Genomic DNA, 25,749 nt, shown 5'->3' with positions numbered 1-25,749 from the left:
TCTTTATCCAACTTCCTCTCTGTGGGCACACAATCCATGCCCTTCCTTGAGACCCTGTCCTTTTGCTGAACTCATACTACCGACCTGCTGCCCCAAATTCCCTCTTCCGTCTGCTTCCTCTGCTCATGAGCCTGCGTCATGGAGGGCTGTTGGAAGAAATCTAGACATCACTTCCTCCATCTCAAACTCAGCTCACTTGCTCTATCTCTGCCCTCTCCTCTACCCAGCAGCACTGTTCTCCTCCCACAGCCCAAGCAAACTATTTCTGACTTTTAACTCCCTCCTTAAACTCCGAGAGCCCTTCTTACCCCCATCTCTTGCCCCAGTGAACCTGATATCTACTGTGATAAAATGGAAATCATCAGGAACTCACCATAAGAAAGCAATGAGGCCAAGTGGAAAGAGCAAAGGGCTGGGAGTTAGAGGACCTAGGTTCTAATCCCAGATCCACCACTTGTTGACTGTGTGCACTTGGGCAAGTCACTTAACTTCTCTGTACCTCAGTTATCTCTTCTGTAAAATGGGGGTTAAGACTGTGAGCCTCACATGGGACACAGACTGTGTTCAACCTTTTATCTACCCCAGCACTTAGTACACTGTCCAGCACATAGTTAGTGCTTAACAAATACTATTTTTTTTAAAAAAGAACTCCCCCAAATCTCATCCTCACCTCTGCAGTTCCAGCAGCCTTATTATCCAAGCACTCTTCTAAACACTAGGGTAGATACAAGTGAATCAGGTTGGAGACGGTCCCTGTTGCACAAGGGACTCACTTTTAAATCCCCGTTTTACAGATAAGGGAATTGAGGCCCAGAGAAGTGAATTGACTTGCCCAAAGTCACACAGCAAACATGGCGGAGCTGGGATTAGAACCCAGGCCCTTCTGACTCCGAGATTCCTGCTCTATACATTAAGACAAACTACTTCTCTGGCTTCACCCATGGTCTGCTGGTGGTGGGTCCCCACTGGCGGAGCTGGCTCTGAGGCTGGGGGATCCCTGCGGATAGCACCCGAGCAATTGCTCGGGGCACCGGGTGCAGACAGTGAAATAGCAAAGCTGTCTGGGTGAGGATGAAGTATCTGCAGAACCCAACTGGCTAGCGGTCAATTGGAGAAATACTGCTGCGTGGTATCAGCAGGGAGTCATGCCCGGCACATTCGGGCCTACTTATCTAACCCTGAAGGGTAGCCAGAACTGGAAAATAACACAACACTCACTTTGCTCCTCTAACACCAATCTACTCCCTGTACCTTGAACTCAACTGTCTCACACCAACCCCTCTCCCACATCTTTTGTCTGGCTGGGAACTCTCTCCCACTTCTTATCCATCACACAACCACTCTCCCCACCTTCAAAGTCTTCCTAAAATCACATCACCTTCAAGAAGTCTTCCCCGAGTCACCCTCATTTCCCCTACTTCCTCTCTTGCCTGTGTCGCCCTTGCACTTGGATCTGTCAGTACCCTTTAAGGACTTGATATTCACCACCCCCTCAGCCCCACACTTATGTACAAATCCATAATCTATTTCATTGTCTCTGTCCCCCTCTAAACTCTAAGGTCCTTGTGGGCAGGGAACCTGTCTACCAACTCTGTTACACTGTTCTCTCCCAAGGGCTTAGTACAATGCTATGCACACAGTAAGCACTCAATAAATACAACTGATTGTATGATTGGTTGATATCCGCATTGTAACAAGCACGGAATTGACAAATAATGTCTAAATGTTAATGCAATGGGTAGATCTGTTAATTTAAGAAAAATGAGGAATTACCTTAAGCCATTACAACAGGCTACTACACCTTTCAAGCCTGAGGATCTGGACAATAAGTCTGGAAAGCAGGCAAGCCAAATAACAATTCCTTGGGTCTTCTCAGTTATACCCAGGGAGAGGACTCAACAATCCAGAGAGATACCACCTTTGACCAGTTTGGGTTTTTTTAACATTTTTCCATTACCTCCTCACTACATACCCTGCCATCTCCAGTCAAACAAATTAGTTGGCCTGGGAGCTTAGAATAAATCAATTTATGCCACTTTATAACTCAGGTTCACATGAAAGGTTAATGTTGTTCTGGTTCTTCAGCTACACGAAACCCTCTACTGGCTCTGTGCCCCTGCACATCTGCAAAAACTCCTCACTGTTGGCTTCAAGGCTCTCCACCAAGTCACCCCACCTAACCTATCTGCTTTTTTGACCTGCTGTCTTCATTGATCCAAAGCTGACCTTTTGGGGGAAAGTACCCTACTCTCAAGAGTCCCACCTCCACCCCCTCATTCGTGCTGTGGCCCTGCTTCCCCTGCTTGCAAATCCCTCACCCCCTCCAATCATATTTATTGAGCAATTACTGTATGCAGAATACTGTATAAGTGTTATTGAGAGTACAAGAGAGTTGGTAGACATGCTTCCTGCTTACGCTCTAGAGGGGGAGGCAGACATTAATATAAGTAAATTACAGCTATGTACGTAAATTCTGTAGGGCTGAGGGTGGGGTGAAAAAAGGGGGCAAATCCAAGTACAAGGGTGAAATCCAACAGACCCCAGCTCTCCATATCCGCAAAGCCCTGCTGAAAGCCCACTTGCCTCCCTTAGTTAACTCACAGCAAAGCACTTTGGAGACAACAGAGTTGGCAGACACTACTACTACTATTTTGGCTACTTGTAGCTAACCAGGCATTTGAAAAGGGTTTTGTTGTCTTTCTTCTTTATGAGGAATACCTGACTTCAGCTAGCTTTTGGTTAAAATGAAGTCCCTAAGCTAACATCAACAGTGGAATTAGCATTTTTACTCTCATCACTGGTCCTTTATCTCTGGAATATGTATCTGAAACTGCAGGCACAAGGTCAGCATTAAATCTCACTACACAGCTGGAGTCCCTATAACATGGAGTATTATTATTTTTATGGTATTTGTTAAGCATTTACTATGTGTCAAGCGCTGTTCTAAGCACCAGATAGATGCAGGTTAATCAGGTCGGACACAGTCCCTATCTCACATGGGGCCTAAAGCCTAAGTAGAAGGAGGATGTTTAAATCTGATAGAAAAGAGATCCTTTATCTGCATTAATGATCACTCCCTTAAAAGACCATTTAGTCCTTATTTTCCCCAGATGGTTTTGGCAGTAGCTCCCACTTTCCTATTTCAGCTGCTTCTGTTTTGGAGTCAGTGTGCTCCCTCTGGATTTGGGGGTATTGTCTTTTCACACCAGTGTTCCTTTAATCCTCCTCTATATTCCAACTTTCTTGCCCTGCATCAGAAACATTCTCTCCTTTTGAATTTTGGCATCTTCAAGTAACCTGACAGGGGGACATAGGTTTTTATCTGTCCTGAGAATTTCAACCATCTTGCCCAGTTCCACATCATGCATTCATGAGTGCCCACTGCCCTTAAGAAACAGAAGATCATGCCATCTAGTCAAGTAGTAAAGAAGTGCTGCCAATACCAAGGAACTGCCTTTGTGAAAGCCAAGATGATCAGCAAGCAAAGAGCTTGGAATTCACATCTTGTTTCACATTTTCACACACATTAAAAATACGTCGGTGTGAAAAGTCAGCTGTGAAAAAAGGGTGATTTTTCTTAATTCTTCCCTCACAAAACCCTTTAATGACAAACTTCACGATCGCAATCTCCATCAGAATGTGTTAATTGTTTGCCATTGAGTTATAAAGGCGTTTGTCTTTTACACAAGAAATTCATCACTAGAAAATAGATTTGGTGAAAGGAGAATTTCTCACCCTCCCATTATATTTATTGTATTTAACTTCTTTGCATGCTTTAAACTCAAATTCTCAGATCCCCACCACTTGAGCCCCATTCTCCCTTCCATGCTCCTGGAGGCGGAGGTTACAAAGATCACTCCCTGCTTTCCTCCCCAGTTCTCCCCTCTGTCCAACTTTATGCCAGGCTGATGGCCTAACCAGAGAATAGGCCATCTCTCAATCAACCAATCAATGGTTGTGATTACAGTGTTACTGTGAACAGAGCACTGCACTAAGCACTTGAGAGAGTACAACACAACAGAGTTGGTAGACACTTTCCCTGCTCTCCATGAACTCACAATCTACAGGAGGAGACATTCATATAAATAAATGATTTACAGATATGTACATATCTGTACGTGGCCTAGTGGAAAGAGCTTGGGCTTAGGAGTCAGAGGACCTGGGTTGTAATCCTAGCTCCACCACTTGTCTGCTGTGAGACCTTGGGCAAGTCATTAAACTTTTCTGTGCCTCAGTTACTTTGTCTGTAAAATGGGGATTAAGACTCGGTGTCCCATGTGGGACAGGGTCTATGTCCAACAGAATAACCGTGTATCTACCCCAGTGCTTAGAATAGTGCTTGACTAATAATAATGATGATGATGATAATAATAATAATAATAATAATAATGTTATTTTTTAAGTACTTACTACGTGAATACAGAGAAGCAGCATGGCTCAGTGGAAAGAGCACGGGCTTTGGAGCCAGAGGTACAAATCCCAGCTCCAGCAATTGTCAGCTGTGTGACTTTGGGCAAGTCACAACTTCTCTGGGCCTCAGTTACCTCATCTGTAAAATGGGGATTGAGACTGTGAGCCCCCCGTGGGACAACCTGATCACCTCGTAACCTCCCCAGCACTTAGAACAGGGCTTTGCACATAGTAAGCGCTTAATAAATGCCATCATTATTATTATTACAAGCAAATCAGGTTGGATACAGACCCTGTCCCATGGGGGGCTCACAGTCTCAATCCCCATTCTACAGATGAGGTAATTGAGACGAGAAGTGACGTGACTTGCCCAAGATCACACAGCAGAAAAGTGGGGGAGCTGGGATTAGAACCCATGACCTTCCGATTTCCAGGCCCATCCTCTATCCACTATACCATGCTGCTTCTCTAATAGTAAGAAACATAGTATGCACTTAAAAAATACCATTTAAAAAAAATAGCATCTGTGGGGTCTCTTCAGCCCCTCAGCATTTATTCCACACAATTCACCCTGGCCTCAAGCATTTATACAGGTCACTGTTGCTCAAATATCCCTGGGCCTCTGAAGCATATGAGAGTTTGCTCTTGCAGAGGACCACTGAAATTGCAGCAGGCCTGCACATGAAAGGAAACCCATGGTCCACATGGTCTCTAATCTCAAATCCCTGGTAGGAGGAATGGTCCCATGAAAGGTCCACTATGCAGTTGTCAGGGGGAAGGATATCCTCTGAAGCTTACTAATGAGAAAAGATTGCCCCTTGAACTGACTGATCTGTAATGCCAAAACACTCTTTGTTTGCCTGGGCCAAGGTAAAATTGTATTTATTGTGCACTTTGTGCAGAGCACTGTACTAAGTGCTTAGAGTACAATATAACAGAGTTGGTAGACATGTTCCCTGCCTACAGCGAGCTTACAGTCTAGAGGAAATTCCTAGTCTCCTTTTCTTTACCCTAGTGCCTTTAGCTGTGTAATAATAATCGTGGTACTTGTTAAACACTTACTATGTGCCAAGGACTGTACTAAGTGCTGGGGTAAATACAAGATCATCAGGTGCCACATGGGACTCAGTCTATGTAGGAGGCAGAACAGATATTGAATCCCCATTTTGTAGATAAGGGAACTGAGGCACAGAGAAGTTAAGTGACTTGTCCAAGGTCATACAGCAGCTTAGTGGTGGAGCCAGGTTCTCTGACTCCCAAGCCCATGCTCATTCCCCTAGGCCATGCTGCTTCTCATGCCAATTTATATTCTTCCTCCTCCTCAATAGCATCAACCCCCCATCACCTGCATACAGGGGAATTTGGTGCCCTTCAACTCCTTCCCTCTCCTGATTTGAATTTTCAAGAGGTATTCTAGAGGAACAAGGAGGCCTACTCCCCAAAGCCTGGTTTTAATCAATTACCTTTAGGCAAAAGCGGCCAGCACTGGTGAAGGAAGGAGAAAGAATAGGTGGAGGCAGGAGTGCAGCATTTTTCCCTTCGACTATGGAAAAGTAACGGATTTGATGTTGGTTTCAACAGTTCCTCCCCATTTTTGATTAATAGGACAAGGGGTGTGGCAAGTCTTCAAGTGGCAGGAAGCCAGCAGCTTCTTTGCTCTCCACTGGAAACAGCCATTCCAACCCACCAGCCTTTTATCCTCTCCTAATCCCGTTGTTCCAAACCCCTTTGGGGGTTTGGGTAAAAAACAAGATAAAAATGTCTCCAGCAGTGGTGTTGTGATGGCAGAGATGCAGCTTTATGCTACTAATGTGTCATGCAAGAAAAGAAAATTATTTCTTCCTGTAGCCAAGCTGGTTGAAGCCATGGTAATAAAAACCACATAAAATTGAATGTTTTTCTCTACCCAGGAATGTGGTCTAAGGTCAACACCTGTCCTGTCTCATAACTCCATAATCCTGGTTTATTCTCAACTCAGCTCTCTCATTCCATCAGAATATTGAGTCCATCACAAATCCTGTCGGTTCTACCATCTCTTGAATCTCCACCCCTTCCTCTCCATCCAAATTGTTATCACCCTGGTCCAAGATTATCCCTCCTCAATCACTGCATCAGCCTCTTTACTGACTTCTCTGCCTCCCGTCTCTCCTCAGTGCAGTCAATATTTCACTCTGCTGCCTGGGTCATTTTTTTTTAAAAAAAGCAAAAACAAAACTGTTCATTCCATGTCTCCCCACTCTCCAAGAAACTCCAATGGTTGCCCATCCACTTCCACATCCAACAGAAACTCCTTACCGTCAGCTTTATGTGGGTTTCCCATCCCTTTGGACCTTGTTTTTCAGCTTTTCCACACTAACAGTTCCATGTATCCTCCACTTTAAAATATAACTCCGCGAGGGCTGAAAGCACTTTATTCTATTATTGTCTGTATCTTAACCTTGGTACACTAGCTTGTTGTGGGCAGGGAATGTGTCTACCAACTCTGCTATATTGTACTCTCCCAAGTGCTTAGTACAGCGCTAATCACTCAATACTATTGATGGATTGTATCAAAGCACCATGCCCACAATTCATATTTGCAAATGTGTGCACGGTGCTTTGATGCCAAAACTGCTTCGTCCTCCATTAAAAAATTATTATTAAGACAATTAGCCATATAAACAAAAATAACCTGAGTGCATAAATGCCACAGGATAAGCCCTTTCAGATCAACCTCTCCATCAAACGCAGCTCAAAGCATTGACCACGACAGGCACATGCACATCCAACCGGGCTCAATAAATACCATACCAGGCACTTGGGAGCATAAATGGCATGGCTTAGTGGCAAGAGGATGGTTTTGGGAGTTAGAGGACATGGGTTCCAATCCTGGTTCCACCACTTGCCTGCTCTGTGACCTTGGGCAGGCCATTTAACTTCTCTGTGCCTCAGTTATCTCATCTGTAAAATGGGAATTAAAACTGTAAGCCCCACACAGGACAACCTGATTAGCTTGTATCTACCCCAGCGTTTAGAACAGGGCTTGGCATATAGTAAGTGCTTAACAAATATGATAATTATTATTACAATTCTGAGTCTACCTCAAATCCTTTCTGGAACCACAGTCAGCCTCCTCTAGATTTACCTTACCTCTCTCTCCCCACCATCAAAGTCCTCCCTAAAATCCCACCTCCTCAAACAAGCCTTTCCCAATTAACTTGCAACACCCCAAGCCCCCTTTAGCTCTCACGTGTTTATATAAAGCCTCTCAACACTTACGCAGGATGAATAGTACAGAGAAGATATTTGTAATATATTTGTTACCACGGAAGCAGCGTGGCTCAGTGGAAAGAGCCTGGGCTTTGGAGTCAGAGGTCAGGGGTTCAAATCCCAGCTCCACCAGTTGTCAGCTGTGTGACTTTGGGCAAATCACTTCACTTCTCTGTGCCTCAGTTACCTCATCTGTAAAATGGGGATGAAGACTGTGAGCCCCCGTGGGACAACCTGATCACCTTGTAACCTCCCCAGTGCTTAGAACAGTGCTTTGCACATAGTAAGCGCTTAATAAATGCCATTATTATTATTATTATTATTTCTGTCAGTCCCCCTGTTAGACTGTACAGCATTGCCTAGGGGTAGAACAAACGCCTGGTAGTCTGCCTCTCATCTGCTGTGTGACTTTGGGCAAGTCACTTCACTTCTCTGTGCCTTAGTTACCTCATCTGTAAAATAGAGAGTAAGACTGTGAGCCCCACATGGAACATGGACTGTGTCCAACCTGATTAGCTTGAATCTACCCCAATGCTTAGTACATAGTAAGCGCTTTGCAAATACCATTTAAAATTATATTGTAATAATAATTATGATGGTATTTGTTAAGTGCTTACTATATACCAAGCACTGTTCTAAGTGCTGGGGTAGATACAAGGTAATCAGGTTGTCCCACGTGGGGCTCACAGTCTTAATCCCCATTTTACAGATGCGTTAACTGAGGTACGGAGAAGTTAAGTGACTTGCCCAAAGTCACACAGCTGACAAGTGGTGGTGCCGGGATTAGAACCCACGATCTCTGACTCCCAAGCCCTTGATCTTTCCACTAAGCCATGTTGCTTCTCTCCCAAGCACTCAGTACAGTGTTCTGCACTCAGTAAGCACTCAACAAATACGATTGATTAATTTTTTTTAAATGTAAGGTCCTCATGCAAAGGGAACATGTTTTATGCCTCCGTTGTACTTTCCTAAGCGCTTAGTACAGTGGGCACTCAACAGATACCTTTACTCTTACTACCTCATCCAACATAGAATTTGGTAAATCAGAACCACTGGCTTTTCCTGACTAATTTATTGGAAGCAATTTGCACCAAAATGAAGCATATTTAATTTAACGGTTCCTGACCGTAATAGGTCTGTGGGAGTTAGATGACGGGATCTCAGTTGCACTCTCTATCTTGACTGTCTATTAATGAAAGCTAAATTGGAATCACTTACAGGATTTAAGCATTTGTGACAATTCAATGAGGGTTAGTTAGCGAAATCCTGGCAATCAGGTGTCAGCAAGGCAGAGTTTGGGAGAAAGTAGTCATTTTGTCAGGGTCTAATTACAATGCAGGAGATGGTGATGAACCATTCATTGTTGAACTTAAAATTTCAACTGAGCAGTTGTTTACAAAAGAAGGGGACTATTACCCAGCCCATGGAAGTTATTAAATTAAATACAATTTCATGTCACTTTGAATCTCCCCCTTCTAGACTGTGAGCCGGTTGTTGGGTAGGGGCCATCTCTATATGTTGCCGATTTGTACTTCACAAGCACTTAGTACAGTGCTCTGCACACAGTAAGCGCTCAATAAATATGATTGAATGAATGAATGAAAATCCCACCAACAGAAACTCCAAAAGGAAGGCATCAGAGCCAATGAAACCATCCTGATGAATCACATAAGAGTTCTGCACTAGTTAGCAAATAGTCACAAGGCTCAACTTGAGGTTCACCTTCCTCCCTCTTCCCCCAAGACAGAGAGACTAGGGTGGTTTGGGATGCACAATGACAAGGGAGGGAACCAAGTTGGGGAAGGTGACAGTCCCTGCTCAAGTAAACTGTTGCAACATGCACCAAATCTTATGGTCTTGCATCGTCAGTATTTGGAGAATGAGTACAGTTTTGTATCCTAGATTCAGAAGGCCCTGGGGATACTGGGGATACCTACAGACTTAGCCGGGAAGCAAGAAGGTAGGAACCAACGACCTTTGCCTCATAGCCAGTGACCTCGGCCATCCTTCCGAGCCACCGCTGACCACCTTGTTGTTTTCCCTTGGCAGGTGGGAGATCAGATCATTGAAATTAATGGGGAGAGCACGCGGGACATGACCCACGCCAGAGCAATAGAACTCATCAAATCCGGGGGTCGGAGAGTGCGGCTCCTGCTGAAACGTGGAACGGGACAAGTCCCGGAATATGGTGGGTTTTCCCGTTTTCGTTCCCTTTCCGGTGTTTGTTTTCTGCATCAGAAATAGCTGTCCCTCTCCGGAACGCTACATCCAGCTGTTGTTTATACCCTACCGTAGCTTTAGCCAGCCAGCAGTAATAGACACCTAGGCATATATATTTAAACCGATACATGCGTGTGCCCGGTTTCAGTAAGATGGGCTGGGTCTCTGTGTGGATAATGTAGAAAACACTCATTGCAGAGACCCATGCCTAGAGCAAAGCATCTCTAAGTGTACTGAGAGGTCCCAGAACTCCATACAAGTCCCTCCTCTTCATTCCAGCTCCTCTTATTAATTTGGGTTCACAGTAATTTACAAATGATTTCCTAAAATTGCTCATACATCAAGAGTCCCTGGGGATTCTCGGGAAGGGGAGCAGGAAAGGTTGGGGTAGAAAAACAGCCTCTTCTGTACGAGTACCAGCTAAGTTTGTGTTCACAGACAGTCTCATGGGTTGAAATTCAGATGCAAAACTTTTATTTCACTCGAGCAGTTTCATTTCCTTAGCTTTCGTGACTTTTGGTTTGCCAGGCCAAATATGCCCTTCTGTTATTGTTTACTTGCGAGCTTAAAAGACTCCTTTTAAAGAAAGTATTTGAAGTGTATTTTAATCTCTACACGTGCCTCTGAAGGGCTTTAGAGTGACTATTTCCCAATAGCCCTTTCAGGCCACTTCTGAACTCACAACTCTTCAGTGCGTCACTAAGTGCATTGGGGCTGCTACATGAAATATGGCAAATTATGAACTGATTCTTTAGTGTCTCTGAAAGATCCCAAGGTACACAAAAACACATACGAGCACACACATACACACACTCAGAAACATCAATAAAGAACAGCTGTGCTAGCTGCGAAGAAAGCTTCCATTTGGGTCCTTATAGGTAAAATGAAACAGAAGGTTGTACGGCAATCTTCTGATGAATTTTAACTGTGAGCTCGGCCCATATGAATAATTCTATAAAAAAAAACCCACCTCTTTTCCCCAATAGCTGGCTCTACTGTCTAAATGATTCAGATCACTACTCAATTCTCCACATCATGTTGCCCGTGTAGATGCAGCCTGAGTTCATATGAGCCACCCAAAGAAACTCCTTCCGATTTTGTTTATTGCCAAGCCAAACTCCACAAGAAAAGCCAGATTCTTACTGATCGCCACCCTTGGATATCCAGAGCAGACTGTGAAGGTTTTATAGGACTAAGTCCACCCCATCTTCTAATGTGCAAAGCATGTACCACCGCTCCTATCCCCAGCCCAGACATTTAAGGAATTCTTGCTCTCCACAGTTCCTTCTGTTGCCATGACTGAGGCAGAGTGGACAACCAGTGCTCCCAAGCAGTAATGGAGGGAGACCTTCCCGCCACCTCCCTCTATCCTTCATCGGCACTGGGAAGCGGTGAGAAGATTGAACTCCGAGCTGTCAGTGGGCTAAGGAGATCTTGTCAAATACGGCCTGGAAAGGCCACCAGTGAGGCCTGTCTGATGGGGTGGAGCAGGGAGAGTTACAGAAGCAGTTTGGAGAACGTTACCCCTAACTTTTGCTACAACCCCTCATCAATCCTTTAAAGCCTACTTCACTCTTAAGTGTGGGACACTGAAGTATAGAGGAGACCCTCCAATTCTCCAAAAAGCCCCAAATCCCTCTCCTCACACCCTTACCTCCCCCTTCACCCATCCTCAAAGTGGGAAATAGAACTAATCTTTACTTAGGGACAGAAACTTCATTTCTCTCTAGAAAGAGTGACCCTTCCACGGAAAAGTGGAAAGAAGAATGGAACAGGAGTCAGAAAAATCAGGTTCTAGTCCCGGCTCCACCACTTTCCTGATATGTGATTATGAGCAAGTCAGATTCACTCTCTCTGGGCCTTAGTTGCCTCATGTATAAAATGGGGGTGAATTAGCTATTCTCTCTCCCTCTTAGACAGTGAGCTCTATATGGGACAGGGACTACGCCTGAGTTGATTATTTAGCATCTACCCTATTGCTCAGAACAGTGCTTGGCACATAGTAAGCATTTAATAAATGCCATCATTATCCTTCTTGGCCGGGCTGGACTGAGGATTTCTCGAACATTTTCATTTCTCTTCCCCCGGCAGCATTCCAGCTCTTGTCCCGTAACAGTGACACTCCTCCCGACTAGCTCCCACCCAACCCCTGCTTAAACCAGCCAGGCCAGCCTCTGAGGGGAATAGCTTTCCCCCTTCACAATGAAGCCAAATTTACCCGGCCTCATTCTTCAAGCAGAGAAGGGTAAAGTGGTTCCCTGAAACCCCGGATCTTGAAGATTTATGATTTAATTAGTGGTGCCCATAAAGGAATCGTGCATTCTCTCAGAGTGTGCTCTAATGAAGCATTTGTTCTTTGAGAGGGTCTAAACTGAACAGAGGTTAGTTTCCCTTACAAACTCAAGAGGTAGCCAGGTCAGCAAGCGTCAGTGTGAAAACCAGCCTGGCGACAACTTCTGCAACCTCCTACTGGCAAATCAGTGGAAAAGAACCAGGCGGAAAAGAGGCCACATTAAAAGATGATAAAATCTGATCTGGGGGCTAGACTTCTTTGGGATTTTTCAGAGGAGTGGTCAGAGGTCAAGCAGAAACTAGGAGACTTGCTCACCTCTACCATGACTGTAAAGATCTCCAAAGTTGAAGAGGGCAGGGATTTTCCGGCTCACAAAACATGCAGTAGTGCCTGGGAGTCATGCATTTTATTTCGGGAGCCTCTAAGGCCTGCCCATCGCACAAAAACCAATTTGGGAGCAGTCAGGTGTGGATCCAAAGCCTGCAGGTTTCTGTTCTTCTCCAACTCCTTGCATTCCTGAATTCCCCACTCCAGCTTAAATTTTGTCCTCCCTGTTGAGCACTAAGGAGCCACTGGGAGAATCATCCAGGTTTGGCATCAGCCAGCAAGGGAGGAGCGAAATTTGAAGGGTGAGACTTGGATAATTAACGAGATTTTAAAGACGATAACCCACCATCCCTAAGCCACCTCTAAAACTGAAAGTATCTTCCTGACCGGACCAGTAATCAGGGCCTCAGGCCAGAAACAAGCAGTTCCTGGTCGAAAGAAGTCTGAAGCTAGCTCCAAGCGCATAAGGTACTCTGGGAAGGAGATAGCAAATATGCAATCAAAACAGAAAGTCCTGAGGGCCTCCAACAGATTTTAGAGCTAAGGGAAGCCCACAGGAAGCCATAAAAGAGACCTCAGGTGGGTCATCCGTGCAGGTGTGGAAATTGCTCTAAGATTTTCCAGTCAATTCCAAGGGAGAAATCCATAAACCCAGTCAGGGACGCCATGGTTGCTCACAGCAGTCTATCAAAACTGCTGAGGACAGGACCCAAAAATAAGTGGCGTGAAGTGCTACTTGCAGTTGAGAACTTGATGGGGAAGCTCAGGAAATAGATGCTTCATCTTGACTCCAATCCTCAAAATGTGTTTGTTGGCTAAAGCCCGAAGAGTACACTTGGTTGCGGTACTCTCAATTCTGTCATGACACATGTTTTCACGATATATTTTGGCTAGAATGCAGTTAGAAAATTAAGGAATATTCATCCAAAACTGTGGGCCTGTAGGGATGTGCCCAGCATCGGATCAGGACACTGACACCATGCAAATTTTCCTTACAAAGGGAATTGCAAGAATGAAACCTCCATATAAATAAATATTTGGGGTATTTATTGAGCATTTTTCTGTGTCCCATGCCCAAGATAAACTGATCAGGCATAGATGCTGTCTCACCCAGGGCGCACAATCCAAGAAGTTAGGGACAGCAGGGATTTTCTCTCCCTTTTACAGATGAGGAAACTGAAACCCAGAATCGGTTACATGATTTACTCAAAGTCACACGGCTGGCCAGGTGTAGAGGTGGAATTAGAACTCAGGTTTTCTGCTTCCCAGTCCCCTACTCTTTACTCTAGACCATGCTGTCTGTCCTCCTCTCTCTTCCTGCCTGCCTCGTCCTTTCATCTAGGAATTTTCACTGCACTGATCCTTGAAAAATATCACCTCCATGGTTAGTAACAAGATCATTTCCCCAAAATGACCTTCCAAAATTGGATATTGACCAGACCAACTCTAAAAAGATGAGGAAAAATGAGAGCCACAGTTGAGAACCACCAACTGTGCAGAGATGAATTATTCAAATTAACCCCTGACACTGAGCAGAAGCTTTTTGTTATTTTGTTCAGAACAAAGACCTTGGGCCTCTCCTTGCTCCCTAAAAATGGGCTAGCAATTCAAAATCATGTTATGTATAAATACGATCCTCAAACACATAGGAAACATGAACCGCAACTATTCCAATGCAATCTATATATTGTTAAGTCAAAACTCATGCTAGTGTACCTGGGTTACGTCATTTCATCCATGTTTTCACCAACTGCTGAAGGTTCCAGGCTGAGGAGGGTGGCACTCAAGTAAAGGGCAAAAAATTGAAATTTTGGAAAGTGTCTGGGGCCAAGGGCATGAGGCTCCATACTCTCAAGGATGCCAAAATGGCTGTCTGACTTTCTCTCAATTAAAGTTATTTATTGACTGCTTACTGTGTGCACAGCACTCGACTAAGTGCTTCGTAGTTACCATCCCTGACCTCAAGGAGCTTACAGCCTACCATACCGTCTATATGGAGATCTGAAACACACACCCCTCCTGTGCCATTTCTCATTCCCCTCTGTAGCTGGTCTTTGCCACCTCCTTGGACAAGAAGCTACAGAACCCAGTGATATACCTGCCATCTTTCCTCAGAAAACCATGAAGAACCAAAAATAAAAAAAAAATCTCTCTAGATCAGGAAGAAATGAGAAACAAATGAGTTAGAGTCTTACTGCTGGGTCATTTAGAGGAGGAAAGGAAGATAGTCTCAGTGGGGCCTGAAGAATAAGGTGAAAGGGAATCATCTTTCCATCTCTTTGGTCTTTTGAGTTTTCTTAAATGCCAATTATCACTTGCACAGCCTGGACTGGGTAGGCTGCTAACTTTGGTCCTAAACACAAAAAGTTCATTTCTGCTTCTGATACATCTGGTGAAAAGTCACTCTCTTTTCACCCACTGGATTTAACCTTGGGCCTACCGCAAAGTTCTCTCTCACCCATCCAGGGAACAGGCCACATTTTCAGGCTCTGTCCCTTTCACCTTGGAAAGAGAAAGTGATGAAGCAAACTCTTAAAGTTCTCACACAGAGTGTGAGATATCTGTTCTCCTTTCAATAGGGCCAGCCCTGGTATTTGCAGGAGGGTTAAAAACTTCATGCAAAGTATGGGCAGGTATATAATAATAAATAAATAATAATTGTGGTATTTGTTAAGTGCTTACTATGTGCCAGGCACTGTACTAAATGCTGGGGTGGATGTAAGCAAATCGGGTTGGACACAGTCCCTGTCCCATTTGGGGCTCACAGTCTCAATCCCCATTTTACAGATGAGTTAACTGAGACACAGAGAAGTGAAGTGACTTGCCCAAGGTCACACAGTAGAAAAGAAGTGGAGCCAGGATTAGAACCCACGACCTTCTGACTCCCAGGACGGAGCTGTATCCACTACACCATACTGCTATATTCAATTAGAAGGGAACTGAGGTCAGATAAATTTCCCTAGGGGAGTCCCACCTTAGAAATTCCTCTCCAAATTCCCAATCATCATCCCACATTTAGAGCCAGCACACCAATAGGCTTGTCCATCAGCTGACAGACAGGATGCTACTCTGAAGACCCTTTGAAACCACTATCATTTTAAAGTATGTTGGGCTTTGGACAACGTAGTTTGGGTGAGACAGGAGTTAATATGATACATGAGTAAAATTAATTAGTTCCCACGATTGGCAGTTTTTCTGCCAAAGAAAAACTCTTCAGTCCCACTTAGCCAATTGACAAACGGCGGCTTGCTTCAGGTCTGCTCCTCAGGAGAGGTTTGGTAAACAGAGATCGAGATGACAGAAAGCTGACAGAGGCTCAAGAGACCCTTTCCACCCCTGCTCTGCAGGGGACTGCTGTCCTGAACTTCTCTTGCCACGCCATTTCTCATTCCCCTCTGCAGCCAGTCTTTGCCACCTCCTTGGACAAGAAGCTACAGAACCCAGTGATAAACCTGCCATCTTTCCTCAGAAAACCATGAAGAACCAAAAATTAAAAAAAACCTCTCTAGAACAGGAAGAAATGAGAAGGAAATGAGTTAGAGTCTTTACTGCTGGGTCATTTAGAGGAGGGAAGGAAGATATTTCCAGGCCCTGGCAGCCAGCCCATTGGCAGGATTGAGGGCATCCATTGGGACGGAGACCTAGGTTTGGTGATCCAGGTGATGTACAATGTGATCACGTGTTTTAGGAGATTACCAGGGGAATTCTCCAGTCCCTGTTCTTAGGTCAATCTGAGCATGGCAGTGGCTGTCCATAGTGGGCTCATCCAACAGGCCAGCCACATCTGTCTCCTACTGAATACTCTTGACCAGATCAATAGAGAAATGAAGTAAGAGCAGCAAAAGCTATCTGATTTCCCCTTTGCTTCTCCCTTGTTCGATGCCACAGTCCCCAGTCCCAGGCCCCCAGTGCTCTGCACTTCCTCCCATACTGCTTCTAAAACCCAATGTTAGACCCCAAGTGTTGCTAACACACACAATTCCCACAGCATCCACTTAGGTAGTCCCATTGCACAGCAGTTGCAGAATGGCAAAGCATTTTGCCCTACCCATATCTCGTTTCTAGCAACTATAATTGTGAAGTCTGCCGAGTGCTTCCTATGTGCCAAGCACCGTACTAAAGGCTGGGCTAGATACAAGATAATCAGATCCGACATACTCCCTGTCCCACATGGGGCTCACGGTCTAACCTGTCCCAGTTGAGGAGATGGTGCTTGGGTCTAGCTCAGCCCAAGTGAGTTCCCAGAGGCCTCCTCGTTTTTCCTGGTACTGCCTGCTTCGGGTTTGTTAACCAGTTAATGCTAGAGGGCTTCTGTCAAGTCCAGTTTTCTTGCCTGTGGCTCCACTGTTACCCTCCAAATCCTCCATGATTCTTTGTTTGAAGCCATCTCAAAACTTATGACTGCCCCTTGCTTACTCCCAAATGACTCCAACACTGTTAGTGACACTGGGTTCTAACAGTGGGGAATGCAACTGTTGAAGAATAAACTCCAATGCAAGTTGTTGCCCTATTATAAGCTCACTCCCAACCCGTCCCCAACCCTATGGATATTGTAGGGACTTGTCCAATTTCTGAAAGGCAGCAAAAGTTAGTGGGAAGTGTAAGGGCCTGGGAGATTGAAGCCCTGAGTTATGGACCCAGTTCAGATACTGGACTGCTGAGTGACCTCAGTTAAGACACATCATCCCCCCTCTGTACCTCAGTTTCCTCTGTAAAATGGGGATAATAATCTTTTCCTCACAGGGATTTTGGGAGGAAAACACGAAGTAATTATGCAAATGCTTTGGAAAAAATAAAAGCACTATTTAAATTTGAGGTTTCCATATAGATTAAATCCCCCTCATTGTATTTATTTTTATGGTATTTGTTAAGCACTTACTATGTGCCAGGCACTGTACTAAGCACTGGGGTAGACACAAGCTAATCAGGTTGGACACAGTCCATGCCCCACATGGGGCTCACAATCTTAATCCCCTTTTTACAGATGAGGTAACTGAGGCACAGAGAAGTGAAGTGATTAACCCAAGGTCACACAGCAGACAAGAGGCAGAGCTGGAATTGGAACCCAGCTCCTTCTGATTCCAAGGCCTGTGCTCTATCCATTACACAATGCTGCTTCTCTGCTTCTTTCACCACCATAAATCAGTCAGTCAATGATATTTGAGTACTTATCGACTCCAGAGCACTGAACTATAAAGGTGAATCTTTGCCTGCTTTCTGTAGGGTGATGATTTTTGTACGACTCCAAAATGATGGGCTGGGACCGTACAAACAGGATATGGAATTGACCCTCTTGTCAGCCTTGGCTCAGGAGTCAAGCTGATGGGCAATCCGCCCATTTCCTTACTTCTCTGCCCCATCCCTCCCCATGCACCATCCCCCAATTAGGCTGTGGCCTCTGGGGACCACCAGAATGCCATCCAAGGCAGCAGCTTGGTAGGCTGGCACGGCAGAGCCAGGAGCAGCAAGGAAATGCAACACGTCAACCTGGACGACTGTTACTAAGGGCTCCCAGGGTGTGATTGGGGCAGGACTCTGACATGCCAACTATTTCTACATGGCACAGCCCCTCAGAGACAGACTGATTCTGGCCTAAACTTGCCCTGATCCACATCAGGTCAGAATAGATATTTTTATGGAAAAATGATTTTCTAAGAGCATACCCGTCCCAGGTTGATTAGACTGCCACTGAAGACTTCAACAGGGCAGCTGCTTGCTGCCAAAAGACTAATTTCTGCTCAAGGAAACTCAGCAAGCCCTGAGTGTTCAAAGACATTCCAACATACTAGCAGGAGAAGAAAGAAAGGTGCATATTAGCTACCCAGAAGGCCAGGATTACTACTTTACATGAGGATGTTTTAGTCACGGCCACAAGGCTTGAGATGGCTAAGCCTGGGCTAGCGTGGGGAGGACCACACTCTCACACCCTTTTGGCCTCACTTTGGCTTGTTCAGCAACTGACATTTAAGAATGATCTTACAGCCACTTTCCCAGATTCACAAATTAGGCTTCTTGTCCTGTAACTCCTTTAAGCTTTCTTCTTTGAGGGGATTATGTTATTTAACTTTGGTGGGCCAAGACATGAACCCTTCCTCTCTGATTCAAATCAGAAGCCATGGGGTTCAGCACCTCGTCTCACGACTGGGGGACTTAACACATGGTTCCAGCTGCAAACTTCATTCCCAGGCAACCCTGCCTTGGTTTATGGTTCCAAAATGTGTCAGCTGGGAGGGTGAGCCATCAGCTTTTGCTGAGGGTGCATCCCATTAATTTGGCCATCATGCATCTTTCAGGATCGGCTGCCCATTCAGCCCCAAATTAGGCACTTTAAACTCACTCATGAGTTAACCAACTTGGCTTGGGACACCAAGTTGGCCAAATCACTAATTCTGGACAGGTTCCCTAAAGGCACATGTGCCCTGAACCAAGCAAAGTGGGGCATAGGCAAGTGCAATTCCACCAGGACTGGGTGTATGAATCAACTGCTCTGGTTGCCCGCATGGAGCAGTGGAACTAGAGGACCATTAATTTTTCTCTTCACCTTGTTCTGTGCAGAATGAGCCAGGTTTGAATGAGGTAGTGTAAGATAATGAGTGGAACAGTGTTTTGCATTTTAAAGTCTTCTCGAGTTTAGAGTCTCCTCCCTACTGCACAGATCACCCAACAAATGTTGGTTTGTAGTACCATAAGAGGCTTTGCTCCATGTTTTGCATTCCACCAAGTTCTCCTCCAATCGACCTCTCCTACAGTCTCTTTCGAGTTCTTGCATCGTCCATGCAAAGTGACAAAACCGCATGAAAACGCAATGAGTTGCCTCTCTGTGACTTTTACATCGCTCAGAAGCTTTGGCAAACTCAATGGTCCTTGACCGAGCAAGCCTGTACACTTAATTAATAAATTCAGAAATGTAATTTCAGCTTCTGTCACTCATGATTAAGCCAAGCTTCCTTTCCACCAAGGGGGTCTACTTTCTAGTTAACCTCAAGGTCTTTGGCCTTTCCCACAGCCCCCACCCCAAAGAGCAGAACAGAGCCATCAGCTGAGTCATCAATAAACAGGCTCACCCGTCCATCAAGTTAAGTGATGAACCGAATGGCAAGGTGAGATTAGATAGGTTGATTTAATAGAAAGGACACAGATGGAGCTGGGTGTGATTCAGGACCTGACTGTGAATGACCCCTAGGCCCGAGCAGCTGATAAGGCTACTTGAAAACCAAAACCTCGTGGGATGAGGTGATAGGTGGTGTGAGGTGGAGGGGCAGAGACATTTAGGGGAAAGTCAGTTTTGAGGTGGAGATGGATTTCTACAACCAAGGCCAATTCATCAGAAGCATTAATTGACAGCCTGTTGGGAAGGCAGTGTTGCCTAGTGGAAAAAACACAGGAGACCGGAGTGTAGTCTCATCTCTGCCACTGATGAGCTGGGTGACCCTGGGCAAGTCACTAAACCACTAGATATCATTATTCTCCATTTCCCCTATCAGTGAAGTATTTTAATGTCTGTCTCCCCCGGCAGACTGTTAGCTTTTTGTGGGCAGGGATTGTGACTACCAATTCGGCTGCACTGAACTTTTCCAAGCACCAAATCCAGTGCTCTGTATCCAGTAAGCACTCAATAAATACCACTGATTGTAACTGTCCCAAAACTTAGCACTTGGCTAGTGCTTAATAAATGGCATCATTATTTCATTAATTACTGCTTTGTGCAGGGCACTGGACAAGATGTATGAGAGAAAGCAATAACAATCAAGTAATGGTATTTATTGAGCGTTTACTGGGTACAGAGCACTGTACCAAGAGCTTGGGAGTGTACAGTACAGCACAGTGGGTTCACATGTTCCCTAACCACTAGATGCAATAGAGGTAAAAAGATACAGTTCCTGCCCACAAGAATCCTACCATCAGTCTAAGTATAGAACTGGGCACTTGGACAAAGAGCAAATCTAGGTACACGGGTCCATGGGCTGGCAGAAGATGAAAGAGGAGGACCCTTTGGCGGCTCAGATGTTTGAGTTTCAAAGTGATTACTGTGACTCCTGCTCTGATGAGAGAGCTGAAATCCCCTGTCGGGATTGAATCCATCCTCCTCGGGGTTCTGGGTTTCAAATTTTTTTACGTTCAGCGTTTGCCCCTCCTGAAAAATTCCCTTGAGATGCTCAAGGACCTTCACTAGAACGACCTTCTCCGATACATATTTAGTTCAGGCTTTCACTAATCAGACTCACTGCATGCCTGTTAGCATTAGCTTTTCTCAGAGACCTTTTCTCCTCTGTGACTTAGATGATCTTTTTTTGACTCGGCTGTTCTAAACGTACTAAGAATTCTCTATGCTTAACAGTAACAATGTATCTGTGTGTCACTGGTTCTGTTAATTCTAATGATTGGTCCTAGGCTGTTCCTCCCCTTCCTTTAGGAATGGTACCTTCCAGCCTCTCCATGTGCATGAAAAGTGACAAGCATGGGTCCCCATATTTCTACTTATTGGGCCACCCTAAAGACACGGTTTGTAAAATCTGCATGAATATTATCATTCTCTAATCTACTTTGGTGTCACATATGCTCTACCTGGTGTTTAATGCTTTCTCTTTCAGAGTAGTTTATCTAATTCCTCCTAAAAGCCCCCGGACCCTATTCCGGGATGGAGAGCTTGATTGGCAGGGATGGTCTGTGGTTGGGGGTGGGGGGTGGGGTTTATGGGTGTATGCAGAATAGCTTCAGGGGGCCCCCGCAGAACAGCTGGAGACAGTGAAGGATGGCAGAGCCGGGGGTGGCAGGGAGGAGGGAAGAGTGATACAGCGGGATAGTGTATTGCCACCTGACAGTTCCTTACCCTTTCTGGCACCACTCCCCCATCCCACTCGGCACAGCCCCAGACTTTATCTTTCTCTCTGTGAAGAGCAAAACCACCTTCAAGGAGCACAACTCCAGGCTGCATAAAGCGCTAACTGCATAGTCACAGCTACAAACCCTCAGTCAAATTAGACCCGAATGTCCCCCTTTCCAAACAGCAGAAGGCTCTTCTGATAAATCCCTCCACTCAAAAAGGAGAAAACCTTCCCCTAAGGAACCCCCCACGCCCCCGAAAAAGGGGCTCACATTTTCGAGCTCTTGGTCTTTAACCAAAGGCTACAGAGTTGGAGGAGGTGTGTTCAAATTCACGAGGGAAATGGGACAGACTTGTCAGCCTTGCAGATAGGTTTCAGAAACTTGGGATCCCACCCATGTCTTAGCAGTCCTTTCCCTGTCAATCCAGGCTCAGAACTCTGAGGCCGGTGGTGGTGGTGAACCTCAGGGAAGGAGAGTGGTTCCTACCAGGGTGATGGGTCAGGTTTTCATTTTTCTTGAGAATCTTATTGCCTCTCCCTGCCTGCCACCCACCCCAACCCCCCCCAAACTGATCTAGTGGTCAGGCGTGGCCAGATTGCTTCCAGGAACATGCTAAAGCATTTCCACTTCCTCAAGCTACGTTCAGGATGGGCCCAGTTTTAGGGTGTAGCACCCTACTGAATGTTCATTCATTCATTCAATCGTATTTATTGAGCACTTACTGTGTGCAGAGCACTGTACTAAACATATAGCACTGTGCTAATGTCTCTGTCACCAGCTGCAGCTTGGCCCCAGCTTTAAGGAATAACTGAATAAAGCCAGCCAGTCCCCCCTCCTCTTCCCCCATTCTGTCCCCAACTTCCTGCCCAGCCACCCTCAGAGGAAGAAGGGAGAAATTGGACAGAGCCCTTCACCTCATGGTCATCCGGGGTCCTGAAGGGATGTCGATCTCTGTTTCATGGTAGAAGATGGTTTCTTCCCAACCTCCCTGCCTCCATCACTCTGCCGCCTTCTCCCTCTTGGGCTTGAAAATTTGGGTGTCTATTTCAGATGTGCTAAGCCCTGAACTGCAATTGCATTAAGTGGCCTGGATTCATCTATTTTTTCTTAACATTCTGGAGGTAGGGCTTTATAAATCCAACATGTGGATTTATGCAAGCACTGGAATGCCACTGGGTAAAACGAAGGAAACCCATAGTATTATCCTCACATACACTCACCAACCACCACTGAAAAATAAGCAGGATGCAATTCATTCTTGAGCAGCAAATGTTTCAACTTTCCAGGAGCTCTCAATCATTCTACACTTCAAGCCACACTGCATCGTAAGATTTAAAAAAACAGCAATAACTTTGTATTGGAAAGTGCACAGTGTTTCAAAATCCTTTGCATTTACTCTATGGTCTATCAAAATTCAGCCTATCCCACCAGCACAGATGCCAAAAATTGTTTATATATTCATGATGGTATTTGTTAAGTGCTTACTATGTGCCAAGCACTGTTCTAAGCACCGGGGTAGATACTAGACTATCAGGTTGTCCCACATGGGGCTCACAGTCTTAATCCCCATTTTACATATGAGATAACTGAGGCACAGAGAAGTTAAGTGAAGTGCCCGAAGTCACACAGCTGGCAAGTGGCAGAGCCGGGATTAGAACCCATGACCTCTGACTTCCAAGCCCGTGCTCCTTCCACTAAGTCACACTGCTTCTCTTATATGACTTGCAGTCCACAAGGTCATCTTAGCAGCCCCAACTTTTTGCAAATAATGCACAGCCAATGGTAGATACAGCATTTAGGTACATATCTATAAATTATAAATTGTATATCAAATTATTTACATTAATGTCTGTCTCCCCTTCTAGACTGTAAACTCATTATGGGTAGGGCACATGTCTACCAATTCTGTTGTACTGTACTCTACCAAGTGCTTCGAACAGTGCTTTGCATACAGTAATAAATAATAATAATTGTGGCATTTGTTATGTGCTTACTATGTGCCAGGCAATGTACTAAGTGCTGGGGTGGATACAAGAAAATTGGGTTGGACCCAGTCCCTGTCCCACTTGGGGCTCACAGTCTTACAGATGAGGTGACTGAGGCTCAGAGAAGTAGTGACTTTGACCAAAATGACACAGCAGACAAATGGCAGACCCAGGATTAGAACCCATATCCTTCTGATTCCCAGGCCCATGCTCTCTCCTCTACACCATGCTGCTTCTCATAAAATATCCTTGATTGATAGATGTACAGAACTCCTGATACACCTGGCATAGTCAGTTTCTGACTCCCCTCATGATAACCACCCAAATTACAGTTTGAAAGGCAAAACAATTCCTAGAGAGATGGCTGCTCTTCCACAGACAGTTCTGTGGGCACAGAAAACACATACCAATACTGAAGATGGACAAGCTAGATAACAAAGCCAAGGCTATATGCAGAGACATGGATGGCAGACTGCAGAGTTATAAGGGATGCCCAATTGTGTAGCCATCCTATTGCAAAAGTCAACAGAGAAAGGAGTTGTTATAAAAGCGAAGGACTAAAGATTACAATCCCAAGGAGGAAGAGGCAGATGAGATGGCTGGGAAAAGGCAGATTTTAATGTTTTCTATATTTTGTCCGTTTCTGTCTTTACAGAAAAGATCAAAAACCCCACTGGTGAAAGGAGTTTGGAAATTAGTCTAAGAAAATAAATCAGAAATAGAGCTCTGAAAAGCAGGCCGCATTTAGGTCAGTGGAAAAACCTAGGCCCCACAGAACATAATAATAATAATAATAATGATTGTGGTATTTGTAAAGCCCTTACTATGTGCCAGGCACTGTACTAAGCCCTGGGATGGATACAAGCAAATCAAGTTGGATGCAGTCCCTGTCCCACATGTGGCTCACAGTCTTAGTCCCCAGGTTACAGAAGGGGTAACTGAGGCACAGAGAAGTGAAGTGACTTGTCCAAGGTCACACAGCAGACAAGTGGCAGAGTCAGAATTAGAACCCTGGTCCTTCTGACTTCCACCCCATGCTCTATCCACTAGGCCATGGTGCTATTTAAGGAATTGACAGACAGTAGCCATCATTCTGAAGACCCCATGGGAAATGGGCAGAGTCCCTGAAAATTATGAAAGGATAAATGTGGTGTCCATCTTTCTAAGAGGAAAACTGAATATAAGAACATAAATTCTTATGTTTGTGTCCCCAAGGGTGAACGCTCCTTGTGGTCAGGGAATGTGTCACTTGGTTACTCCGTACTTCCCAAGGGCCTCATATAGTGCACTGCACCAAATGGGTGATCAGTATATGCTACTACCACCACTACCAGGATTCAGCTGCTTAACACTGGTTCCTGGGAAGATACTAGAACAAATTATGAAACAATTTACAATCACCTGAAGACACAAGGCATTAGAAAGCAGCCAAAAGGACTTTATGAAGAAGAGTAAATCAGGCAGACCAACTGAACCTCCTTCAGTGACAGGGACAGGTCATTTTCACAAACTGGGAAGGGATGGGAGGAGACGGGAGGGGAAAATTAACGTAAATTTATATCTTTAGAGATACCTAGACCAACTTGGGATTTCGGTTCTAACCCCCCATGGCAGTCCCATTGTCATACTAAATAAATGTGGCCTTCAGCAAGCTATTAAGTGGACACAATTTTCTCACCCAAAGGAGAGGTAGCAATAATTTAGAGCCAACAGTGAGTGGTGGATCATATTGACAGAGCCCAACAGAACAGATTTGCAGACAATACTCAACTAGGAAGGTTTGCTGACATTTTCACTGACAGAAAAAATAGTACCCAAAGTGCCTTTGACAACCTGGGGGAGTGATCCTTCAAGAACGAGGTGAAATTCAGAACACAAGATAGAATACTTGGGCGTAAAAAGCAACACAAACCAGAATGGGAAAAGGCTGGCTGGGCAGGGGAACAAACTGAAAGAGACTTGCAAGTCAGAGAGGACCACAAGCTATTATTTTAAAAAGCTGGACAGATTAACAACAGTATGGCATCATGAGCTATCTACTCCAAAGAGCTTAGTCCAGTGCTCTGCACATAATAGCAGCAGGATGGCATAGCGGATAGAGCACAAGCCTAGGAGTCAGGAGGTCATGGGTTCTAATCCTGATCCTCCACTTGTCTGCTGTGTGGCCTTGGGCAAGTTACTTCACTTCTCTGTGCCTCAGTTACCTCATCTGTAAAACAGTGACCCCCACATGGGACAGGGACTGTGTCCAACACGATTTGCTTGAGTCCTCCACAGTGCTTAATACAGTGCCTGGCACAAATACCACAGTTACTATTATTATTATCATTATTATTATTGGTAATAGTAATAGTAAGTGCTCAATAAATATGATTGAATGAATCCCGAGTTTTGGAGAAACTGGAGGTGGTATAGAAAAGGGCCACACAAATTAAGGGT

At 45.0% G+C, this 25,749-nt stretch overlaps 1 protein-coding gene across 4 annotated transcripts in view; it reads left to right on the top strand.

Annotated features, from left to right (window-relative positions):
* Nucleotides 1-25,749, top strand: part of MAGI2 (membrane associated guanylate kinase, WW and PDZ domain containing 2) — an 825,111-nt gene that overhangs the window by 780,371 nt on the left and 18,991 nt on the right. For 3 of the 4 annotated variants that reach the window (XM_038740978.1, XM_038740977.1, XM_038740979.1), the window contains exon 20: nucleotides 9,709-9,847. In XM_038740978.1, coding sequence (XP_038596906.1) covers nucleotides 9,709-9,847 — 139 coding nt within the window. Of the gene's footprint in view, nucleotides 1-9,708; nucleotides 9,848-20,912; nucleotides 21,002-25,749 lie in introns of all 4 variants that reach the window. The other variant, XM_038740980.1, reaches the window with a different exon arrangement.

This window comes from Tachyglossus aculeatus (genome assembly GCF_015852505.1).
Source record: "Tachyglossus aculeatus isolate mTacAcu1 chromosome 12 unlocalized genomic scaffold, mTacAcu1.pri SUPER_6_unloc_1, whole genome shotgun sequence".
Taxonomy (NCBI): Eukaryota; Metazoa; Chordata; class Mammalia; order Monotremata; family Tachyglossidae; genus Tachyglossus; species Tachyglossus aculeatus.
The sequence above is the reverse complement of the archived record's forward strand: the minus strand, read 5'-3'. Positions and strand labels throughout refer to the sequence as shown.